Below are 12,130 nucleotides of genomic sequence, written 5' to 3' on the forward strand. Positions count from 1 at the left end.
TCTGCTTAGACCACCCATACATTTTGTATGAAGTATGACGGTATTTTCTATTTAAACTGCGTTCTATATATTTTTCGCTATGTATTGTAACATGAAAGTTAGTATTTACATGCACACATATGAAAATTCTTTGAAAACCTATCAAACTTATTGGTTATCGCAAACATTGAAAATCGGATGAATAATGCGCACATTATCAACAATTTTCCTACACATACTGCGTTAGAAACTTTTTTGGCAAACCTGTAGTCGTAAGTATGCAGTACAATTTAAATTATATTTTCACCTATAGTTTTACAGCTCATTTCAAAGGCGGCGCACCTAATTTCGTTTTCATTTGAATTTCACATTCATTTCGAAGGCGCCGAAGAAGAGTAAATATTGTTTTTTATTGATATAAAACAGAAAAGTTAACAAAAAAACAACGATTTTTTTTATATTCCATGATTTGTTTTTTGAAATTTTTTTATTAGAGACAAGCTCAACACAATCATGCAAAAGACGGTAAGAAAAAGAAAAAATCTAAACTATAAATATTTACTACTAATAATCGTTAATATATAAGAAACCAAAAACTAATTTATCCCATATAAATGCATGTAAAATAAATGGTGGTCCAGCCAGACCACTCCGACCGTTCGAAGGTAAATAAATATCCGACCGACGCAGGGTTAATTGAACAAACTCTCTATACTGTTTTCATTTTAATTTTAATTAAATAATATTATTCATATAAACATAATTAATAATATATATAATATGCTGATAAAAATCGTAAATGAACTGATGCAAAAAGAATGTACTTAATTCTGAAATGCTAAATTATAGCACAAATGAGAAATACGATCATTTAATGAATGTATTCTCTCCAAGGTACACACGATGTGTTACACGAGAATACGACACGGCACAGCGACAGCCTCGTCCGGTCGCGCGCCCCACGCGGCCTGTACACGGTTCGGGTGAAAGCTCTCGAAAGCGCGACGCGAGTGCTTGTCTACACGACCGTGCGGGACGGAGGACCGCCGTGGTTGCAAGCGCGCCCCGCAGCCGTCACACTCAGGATGAAGCGTGGTGGCAAGCGCAGAGGTATCAGAGTTAGGTGGAACGCCAGGTGAAGACCTGCTGGAAATAGTTACTTTGTTATATATTATATAAATGTATATATATATATATATATATATATATATATATATATATATATATACTAGCTGACCCGGCAAACGTTGTTTTGCTAAGTAAGGTATATTCTAATCAATTTCTAGAGAATCAAAAATATTAATACTTTAAGTGTATAAGGATGTGTTCTTTGAATGCTATATACAATGAAGTATTATAAAAACAATTAACCACATTAGTTTATCTATATTTTGTCAATACAATCAAACTGGAAGATTTATACACTTTCTATTGAAAACATAGTATAATCCAATCCAAGTCTTTCGACTTATTGATTACGTTTCAAGTTTTTCAGATTCTTTTTGGATTCTGGATTTTGTGTATAATTGTAAATAATACTACTGACCTAATACACAATTTTCAAATTTTTGCGAGGAGAGATAGAAAATAAATATTTAAAATTCAAAAAAGGATTTCTTTTTCGACCAGCTTTTTGAAAAGTTTCAAGTAAGATTCGGTGAATTAAAGTAAATTTAATATAAAGTATATATGTAGAGCAGGGCGAAGCAATACTCAAAATAAATGAGTGGATTGTATAACGCAATATTATAAATATTAAGAAATTAGAAAGTTTTCTTTAAAAAGGGGGTATTAAGAAGCACAACTAGTGTAACCGCCTAAAAGAAATGTGATTTTTGGGAATTTATATTAAAAAAATAATTTATCCATCATTTCAAAATTTTAAGGATATATTTACACATGTCTTAAGAACACATAGTGAAATTTTTGAAGAAAAAAAATAAATATTTTTTAAGATATCGTCGATCTCCAACGGCGCGAAAAAAAGGCCCTTCACTGCTGCAGTGATTCCGGCCTTCTACGTGGATGAAATTAAAAAAAAATCTCATTAAACTAGATAATATTGTTTGTAAAATGACCTACGATAAAAAAAATAATCAAAAATTGACAAAATGGCGGCGTTTTAAAAAAAAGTCGAATTTTACCCAAATTTTGATCGTTTTTGGACTACCAAAATTCGATTTTTGATTCGATAAAAAAATCGATAGTTTATTTTACGGAGAACTATATATGAAACATGTAAAAATAATTATTTGATAGTGATCGGATCATTTGTTTTTGACTAATCGCTGCAGCAAATTCGGAAAATGCTGTTTCCAGAAAAATGCGTTTAAAAATAAAATGATCGTTTCTATATACTATACTATATACTATATACTATATACTATAGACGTTACTATACTCTTTAAATGGCTGTAACGCAAAAACTATTTAAGATATCAATTTCAAATTTTGGTTTGTTATTTTTAAAGGTATAACCTATCGAAATGTGCAAAAATTGAAAATTAGACTTTTTGAAAATTTCACACTAGTTGTGCCCCTTAAGAAAAAACATTATTACCTATATGATTAATTATACACTAACACTTTGTCACTAAAAACTATTTTATCAATAAAAAGTGTGTTTCTAAAGAACAAATTTTGCAAGCTATTAGTATATTTTTTCCAAGTTCTCCACGTGAAAACAAAAAGTATTATTCCCTCGATGGGATTACAATTTGGTGACAAACTTATTATACTGATGAAATTTTAATGAGTGAACTTTTGACTTAATAACTGTGTGTTCGTGTGTGCGTGTTGTTTTTATTTATCTGGGTGTAAATACTTAAGCTATAGATCTTAAAATGGACGTCGATATATTATAAAGTAAAGAAACAGATGAGTAAATTTCGAAAACAGACAGGAGTATAAAACTAAAAAGAAAGAAAGATTTTTTAATCATTTATCAAAAAAATTAAGAGATTTAAATAAGATTTATGTAACAAGTTGTGATCTGATCTAATATTAACACTATTGAAGGCGTTCATAAGTATAAGACATCTTTCCGCAAATAACCTCTTAAAGATGCAACTTTCATGATATAAAAATTTTGGATTGTAGATAAACGAGCACCTTTGACAGAGTTCTGAACGTGTTTAATTTTACGACAGAGTGCGGAAAGTTGTCTTGTACTTATGAACTCATCATATCATATAAGTGACTTTTGAGGCAAATTTTGATCCCACCCGATCATTACAAAAAACTAATCAACGTGATTACTAACCAATAACTTTCAAACAGTCTCTGAACTTTTAAAATCGATTCAATTAGAATCAGATAGTAATTTTAAAAAATATGAAGATGTTAAATTAACTAAAAAACACAAAATTTTCTTAATTTTTTTTGCTACATACGTTATTCCGGATCGTTTAATGGTAACGTTGAAAATAGTTCAAATGCAAGTTATTCCACTTCATTATTAGAATTATATTGATTATATATGATGCTGTGACATACATGTTCACCAATTCTCACTTGGAAACATTTTAGTTTTATATTTCCAAGAGCTATCGCTACTACTCGATATCGGTAGTAGCGATATCGAGTAGTAGCGATAGTATATGTAAAGAGGATTGAACCCAGGTCCAAGTTATAAAATTTGTGACCAAGTTATAAAATATATTGTGGTACGAGTAGTGATTAAATACCTTTTTTATCGACAGTAACTATAATCCATATGCTTCTCATTATTGGCTGGTCGTGAATTCGGAACGCAGTTCACCTACTCTATGCCTCACGCAAGATGACCGCTTGCTCGGTGGTAGAAACACAACAGTACCGACGACCGCACTTAAGAGGAAAGGTCAACGTAATAAGGTCGGACGATTAGGTATTACAATATACTTTATTTAGTATTAATAAGAGTACACTGCAATTAAGAACTGTATCACCAGATTTTTCGATTCTACATGCGATTTTTCAAATTTCTGTTTATATGCTTACACTTATCTATTTTACAAGGTGCGCCATTTAGACCTGCGGTATTTCAAAGTTGAATAACTCTGTTGGTAATTATCAGATTTTGACAAATGAACAAGATTTATTTAGGATATTTCATGCCATTTATTTCAAACCAGGTTTAGAATACAACGTCTATTAAATGACCACCTTCATTTGATACACAAAAAGCAGCTCTTTTTCGCGCATTCTGCATAACATTGGCCAGCATTTCAGGCGTTATAGCAGCTTTTTCGGCATGTATGTTACCTTTTAATTCGTCGATTGTCTTCGGCTTGCTGGCATAAACTTTGCTTTTTAAATAGCCCCAAAGAAAAAAGTCAGGTACGGTTAAATCTGGAGAACGAGGCGGCCACTCCAAATCACCATTTTTCGACACAACGTGTCCCGGGAACTTGCGCTGCAAAAACTGCATCGTAGCAACTGCGGTGTGGCAAGGTGCGCCATCTTGTTGAAAATAAAAGTTAGTGAGGCCTTTTTCACGCATTTGCGGACACACAAAGTGCGCCAACATCCAACGATAACGTGCGCCGTCGATGGTTTCTCCAACTTTGAAAAAAAATGGTCCGATGATGGTTTTGGAGCACACTCCAGCCCAAACAGTAATTTTTTGATCGTGCAGTGGCGTTTCATGAATCACGTGTGGGTTTTCTGTTCCCCAAATCCGACAGTTTTGTTTATTGACTCCACCGGAGGGGTTTCACAACTGAACGATTGTTTTCAATGTAAAGCGTTACGATTTCAGCGCGTTCTTTCGGTGTGTATTGACTCATGTCTAAATTGGCACTAAATGACGTTTCAGAATCATGCTCATTTGTCAAAATCTGATAATTACCGACAGAGTTATTCAACTTTGAAATACCGCAGGTCTAAATGGCGCACCCTGTATTAGGGAAATACAAACCAAATGACATGGTGCTTTGCTTATTGATATTATAACTAGTTTAAATCGTTTTTACTTATATTTAATTGATTGACTACTACTAACATAGTGTTTTAATTAGGTAGGAACTATAACATATTTAGGAAAAATGCAACTAATTACAAAAACCATTTTATCCTTACTATATGGACATAGGGTAAAGATATACCAAAATATTAATTTTCCATCAAAACTTTACTATCCTCAAAATACATTTTTGAAGACGCGATATACGCTTAAACAATGACGTTCAACATCTGACAGGATCGTGATTATGGCTTTCTTCACGTTATACAGTCGCGGTAAAACTAGCTAAGGTTACTGTGTTATTTTGTCTGTATTTCCTCTATACCTATTTTATTAAAATAATTGTGTTCTCAAATTTACAATATATCTCAATACCACGAATTTTTTATATCTAATTATATAGTATTATTGTTGTGCTTAGTGAATGTGAATATTCAAAATTTGACTATTTTGATTTTTTTTATTGAATTTTAGGAAGAAGGAGCAAATCAATCTTATCCCACAATAAACCTCAAGTATTAGTATTAAGTCTTGGAAATCAAACAAAATATGATCTACCTTACATACCCAATCCAGGTATTAATACACAATTTAATTTAAATTCCGTTAGTGCGGCTGATGTGAGAATGTGCCAATAATAGTGCCAAGCTTATGTCAAAATTATACTTTATTAAGATTTATAAATGGCAAATACTATTACATAGTTAAGTTTACATATTACATATTGTAATTGTTTGTATATCTTACATGCTTCTTGTATATTTTTTTATAAAACTATATATGTGTTTCAGTACATTAAGATTTTCTGTTTTTATTTTCTTGGAGATCCAGTAAAAATGTTAAAGAAATGATTAATGGGCATAGGTTTATCAAGTTATCAGATATTTTATAAAGAGTTTAATAATGAGTACAAATTTTGTTTCCATTTGTTGGGTCTCATACCAAGAATTTTAATTTTTAATGTTAACTTATTTTATAGCTTAAACAAATATCCTCGACATTTTCGAACGGTGAGGATCAAGGAACTTGAATGATTCACACAAACATTTCCTTTGATAGTTCAAAATTTATTTCATTCCTGGATTGTTGCCTCAATCCTTCACAATAGAACAAGTTGCCTTAACCCTTTCCACTCCAAGTCTATTTTTGTTTTTATTCCGTCAGCTTCACGCTAAAATTACGTTTTTTTGTATATTTTGTAAAAGATATATTTTTTGTATCTAAAATATTAGCAGCATATTTATTTGTTTCGGATACAATTTTTCTCGCTAGTTCATCAGTAAAAAATAATTGAAAAAATTGAAGAAGCGTACTAAAAAATACTGGAATGAGGGCTAGTAACTTTACTGCTTGTTGTAAAATCAATATTTGGATAATAATTATCTTGCTTTGAAACATCCATCCACGAAGAATGGTCTGCAACCGGAATATCACAAACACTTTCATCACTACTAATTTTACGAACTCTTGGCTTTCTACGAAAACTATCGTCGGAGGAATCCGAGTATGTTTACGGTGGCAGCCAATGGTCCTAGATCAGATTTTTTCCTCCTCGATGGTCCAGGAACATCAGGATCATTATCTTCGTTTTTACACTCGTCTTCGCATTGAAAGGTTTCAAACACATTGTCCAACTCTCTCATATAACGTATAACGGTGCGATATCTCGTTTTATTATGTAGCATCGATAAAATTTAATTGAATTATAGTACTTTACGATTCTAGAATATGTTTCATTCATTCGTGATTCAAACATTTTAGTAACAAAAATTCCTCCTGTTTTAAATTTTCCGGAAAAAGAGGTATTACACCATGTCGACTATCACTCGACAGTGGAGCTAGTGGAACAAAATCAGTATCAAGTGACACTCGACATTGGAGTGGAAAGGGTTAAGACACAATGCAGTGCAGTTATTAAATATAGAGTATTATTTATTTACTAGGTCAACGATACTACTTCGACGTATTCGCACACGATGCAGTGCACGATGTGATGTACCGCTACGGTGGTGTAGATCGCAGCTTCGAACGACCACGACCTCAAACTTTACACGATGGCAAAAATGTTATTATAAGGACGAAAAAAGTTGACGGGCCGCTTGTTTTTCGATATAAGGTAATAATTTTAATTCATTTTGTCTATGGTAAGTTTCGATTCTAATAAAGACCACATATTGTTTGTAATGAACGGTATAAGGTCTGGGTGCACAGACCTTGACATCAAACTGAAACCAGATGATAGTATATATATAGATCTTCACTGTCCTAAATATTTAGAGAAAAAATTCTTATGTTGTTTGGAAATTATGAGCTATTGAGTGCAACTTAAAGCTTGGTGGAATTAGGACCATTTTTTGGTTATTGCGGTGAAACAAAATTCATAAATTTTGTTTATTTAAACTCTGAAGCCGTAATCGTAAATAGCATTTCTAGAACCACAGTCATAAACAATAACACAATTGCCCTGAGTTTTCAAGAATTTAGACTTAATGTTAAACTATAATTTTTTTTTTTTAAACCCGTCGAATTTAAGAGGCTTTCTTTGAAAAAATGTACTGAGGTATGTTGCCAATATTCATCAAAAATTGACGCATTTAATCAGGATTGTAAAATATTTTGAGTAATAAAATTAAAACCTAAATATGACATGTTTTTTGTTAGTACATTTTACTCATTAGTTAATACTATCTATCATCCGGTTTCGGCTTTTCGTCAAGGTCTAAAGGCATTCTGCATATATATTGTTGAATTAAAAGTTAAGTTGAAATTAATCATTTACTTAAATGTTGATGATCAAATAATTTAGGGTTCAAATAATTATATTAAAAGCTGAAGTAAGATTAATAAAAGTAATTATCTATTGATTACTAAACTAATGTCGATCAAAAATTAAAATATTAAATAAAAATTATTTTAAATTTTACATATACTGCACAATATTCTTAAAATTATTTAAATAATAGTAACAACTGCATTCATATTATTGAGGGTTTATTTTAAATATTGGAACAATAAATAAATATAATATTGCATTATTGAAAAATGAGTAAATCTAATTTGCATCAATCAAAGATACCTTTATATATATTCATATTTTTATTTATATATTATATTTATATTTTTATATTGTGAAACAATTTATAAAGTATTTTAATAGCAATTTTGGGCATAATAAATAGCAAAGGGTTTTTATAAATGATATAAACATTTATAAAATTTAGTTATAGACAATTACATTATAATATATTTTAATTATAATACAATTTTTTAAAGTATTATTTTTTTTAACTTCCCGTAGGGTAAGTTATAGTAATCGCAAAAAAATCGAAAATGAAAATTTTTATATATCTTTACGTTTCAGAGGTTTCTGAACATTTTGGCATACCTTAGAAAAAATGGATGTATGTGTGTGTGTGTGTGTGTGTATGTGTGTGTGTATGTATGTATGTATGTATGTGTGTGTATGTATGTGCGGATACAAATTTTCGTCGACGATTTCGGGAACACGGATCAACCGATTTGAATAATTCAAAAAACATTCGATTCGTATTGATAAGAAGACGTGCTGATTAGTTTTTGGCGAAGGCAGGTCTAGCCGTTCCGGAGATACGGGGCAAAAAGTGCCGAAAACGGTAACTCAGTTTTTAAGCGAACGGAGCGTCCGATTTTAATAATTCAAAAAACATTCAACTTGTATTGACAAGATAAAGAATTGATCAAATTTTCATAAAGGCAGGTCTAGCGGTTTCGGAGATCTAACGAAAAAAGTAAAAAAAAATGCCATTTGGCGGTCAAAAATGATCATTAGACATATGCACATCAAATTTTCAGATATTTTATAGAGATTTTAACAATAAGTATAAATTTTGTTTATTTTCCTATGGGTTCCGTACCAATGTTTACCCGTTAGACAGCGACGCCGCGCTTACGCGCTTTATATTTTGTCTCTATGCAGTTAAAGCAGTACGATTGCTTTGAAAAACAAGTTTAGATCTTCCAAAATATGTCAAAATAAAGAAAACATTTTTTTTTCAAAAAAAAATTTTTTTTAAAAAATTTTTTTTAAAAAAAAAATTAAAAAAAAAAAAATTTTTTTTCAAAAAAAAGTAATTTTTTGTCCAATTTATAGTTTTTCAAAAATCTTATTTTTTCGAAGTAAATTTTTTTCAAAAATGTTAATCGTTTTTAAAAAAAATAATAATTTTTGGTACGGGAAGTTCCAGCAATTTGCCTTAAGGCACGATGCCCTAATTGCCTTAAGACAGAATTCCACTTACAGCTAGTTCGCTTTTAATTTTGCAAATAGACAATACATGATACATATATCTAATAGTAGTGTACTAAAAGTTCAGTGTGTCAAAATTTTAATAAAATCGTCTGCTACACATTTTTTCTAGGTTCCTCGAGCAGCAAAAGAAGGTTCTCACATAGCCATGCGTTTGTCTTCCTGTGGCTGTTGCACGCGGGTGACCGTGCAAAGACAAGGAACTGAGGGCGGAAAGGCCAAGCGTCACGTGTTTACCGTCGACGCGCACAGGGCGGCCAGAATCCACTCTGTCAAACCCGGACAGAGGTACACCATTCGAGTCGCATTCGATCCGAAAGTATTACGAAATGAGGTACAAATCTAACACAAAGTCAAGTTGCTTTTAATTTATTTCAGAAGAAATGCATCTAATTACGTTTGAAACAATTTATTTTATCTAATTATATTATAGCGTTTTTTTTTCTATTTTTTAACAAAAAATATATTTAATTTAACATAATAATTTATACAAGAGTTATATTACTTTTTTTCAACTAACAAAAATTTGGAACTGGTTCATACAAAATTCTGAATATGAAACCCGTATGACTTTACACAAAACGACAAAACAAAAAAAAAAATCGATACAGTGCATTTTTTTGTTTTTCCTGGATGAAGTGGAATGAATATTTATTTGTTATTTATTTTTCCAAATTAGCATATGTTATTTATAAACCTTCAATGAAAAATTTATATTCTTATGCCTCCACACTCTTCTAGATATTGAAATTAATTTTATAGTCCTTTACCTGTATAACACACTACATTTATTTCTATCTACCTATTTACCTATCTGCATGTCTACCTGTCCATCTCTTTACTTGTATACCCACGTATCCACCAGCTTACCTGTCAATCAGTTCAACAGTCTGTCTACATGTGTCATTTTCTACTATTTAACTTCCCGTAGGGCAAGTTATAGTAATCGCAAAAAAATCGAAAATGAAAATTTTTATATATCTTTACGTTTCAAAGGTTTCTGAACATTTTGGCATACCTTAGAAAAAATGGATGTATGTGTGTGTGTGTGTGTATGTATGTATGTATGTGCGTGTGTGTATGTATGTGCGGATACAAATTTTCGTCGACGATTTCGGGAACACGGATCAACCGATTTGAATAATTCAAAAAACATTCGATTTGTATTGATAAGGAGACGTGCTGATTAGTTTTTGGCAAAGGCAGGTCTAGCCGTTCCGAAGATACGGTGCAAAAAGTGCCGAAAACCGTAACTCAGTTTTTAAGAAAACGGAGCGTCCGATTTAAATAATTCAAAAAACATTTCACTTGTATTGACAAGATGAAGAATCGATAAAATTTTCATGAAGGTAGGTCTAGCGATTTCGGAGATATGGAGGAAAAAGTAAAAAAATGAGCCATTTGGCGGTCAAAAATGATCATTAGACATATGCACATCAAATTATCAGATATTTTAACAATAAGTATACATTTTGTTAACATTTCTATGGGTTCCGTACCAATGCTTATACGTTAGACAGCGACGCGGCGCTTACGCGCTTTATATTTTGTCCCTATGCAGTTAAAGCAGTACGATTGCTTTGAAAAAAAGTTCAGATCTTCTACAATATGTCAAAATAAAGAAAAAAAAATTTTTTTTTCAAAAAAAAAAATAAAAAAAAATGTTTTTTTAAAAAAAAATTTTTTTTTTCAAAAAAAAGTTATTTTTTGTCCAATTTATAGTTTCTCAAAAATCTTATTCTTTTAAAGTAATTTTTTTTCAAAAATGTTAATTGTTTTTAAAAAAATAATAATTTTTGGTACGGGAAGTTCCAGCAATTTGCCTTAAGGCACGATGCCTTAATTGCCTTAAGACAGAATTCCACTTACAGCTAGTTACCTGATTATCAGTTCACCTGTTTAACTGTCTACCGTCCTACGTGTCTGTCTGCTAGTTATACGTATCTACTTTTCTTCTTTACTACTTTTTTACCTTTTCACCTGCCTATTTATATACCTGTCTACCTATTCATCAATTATTTTTACATAAACAAAATAATAATAATAATAATTTGTAATGATCATATTTGACTAACAAATGTCAATTTCTGCAAAAAAATCTTTATCTCCAAAACCGCTAAACCGCCCTTGGCAAAAAAGTGATTCAATCTCTTTATTCCGTCAACATAAATAAAATATTTTTTCAATCAAATTGGATGCACCGTTTTCTTAAAAACTATGATAAAAATATCTCCAAAACCGCTAAACCGCCTTTAGCAAATTAGCAAAGTGATTCAAATTCTTTATTCCGTCAACATAAATGAAATATTTGTTGATTCATTCAAATTGGATGCACCGTTTTCTTAAAAACTATTTTTAGTATTTTTTGCTTTATATCTCCAAAACTAAACTAGACCTATCTTTCCCAAAAACCAATCAGCACGTTTGGCTGTCAACATGAATAGAATGTCTTTTGCATCAACCTATTCGGACGCCCCGTTCGCTCAAGAACTAAATTGCCATTTTCTACACTTTTTGTTCTATACCTCTAAAATAGCTCTACTGACAATAGAAACGGAATGCTTTTTGAATCATTCAAATCGGTTGATCCTTGCAATTGTGGACGAGAAATTATATTGTGGTGTGCTAAAATAAATGTTTATAAGGTCTTAAAACTACAGTAAATATATCTTCAAAGGTATTTCACTTTCACAAAAATTGTGTTTCGGCATTTTATTTTGTTTTATAGATATGGCTGTCTAGTTTAGGAAAACTATCACCATTGCCAGATATGCCTGAAACACAAGACGTGCGTGAATTTCCAGAGTTGCGAACGTGTAGTAATGTCACTATTCGCTGGTTGCCGAGCCCTGACTCGCGACCCTGCACGTTAGTAATAAAAAAAAATTATCAAATTTACATAAATATACAATATTATATAT

At 31.2% G+C, this 12,130-nt stretch overlaps 1 protein-coding gene across 2 annotated transcripts in view; it reads left to right on the plus strand.

Annotated features, from left to right (window-relative positions):
- Positions 1-12,130, plus strand: part of LOC113378034 (protein NDNF) — a 71,453-nt gene that overhangs the window by 56,503 nt on the left and 2,820 nt on the right. For both annotated transcript variants that reach the window (XM_026618542.1, XM_026618543.1), the window contains exons 4-9: positions 874-1,114; positions 3,681-3,847; positions 5,399-5,500; positions 6,868-7,040; positions 9,322-9,543; positions 11,938-12,077. In XM_026618542.1, the coding sequence (XP_026474327.1) occupies positions 874-1,114; positions 3,681-3,847; positions 5,399-5,500; positions 6,868-7,040; positions 9,322-9,543; positions 11,938-12,077 (1,045 nt within the window). The remainder of the gene's footprint in view (positions 1-873; positions 1,115-3,680; positions 3,848-5,398; positions 5,501-6,867; positions 7,041-9,321; positions 9,544-11,937; positions 12,078-12,130) is intronic.

The sequence above is a fragment of the Ctenocephalides felis genome, unplaced genomic scaffold (genome assembly GCF_003426905.1).
Source record: "Ctenocephalides felis isolate EL2017-DRISC unplaced genomic scaffold, ASM342690v1 CF-g0.4_SCAFFOLD_01886, whole genome shotgun sequence".
Lineage (NCBI taxonomy): Eukaryota > Metazoa > Arthropoda > Insecta > Siphonaptera > Pulicidae > Ctenocephalides > Ctenocephalides felis.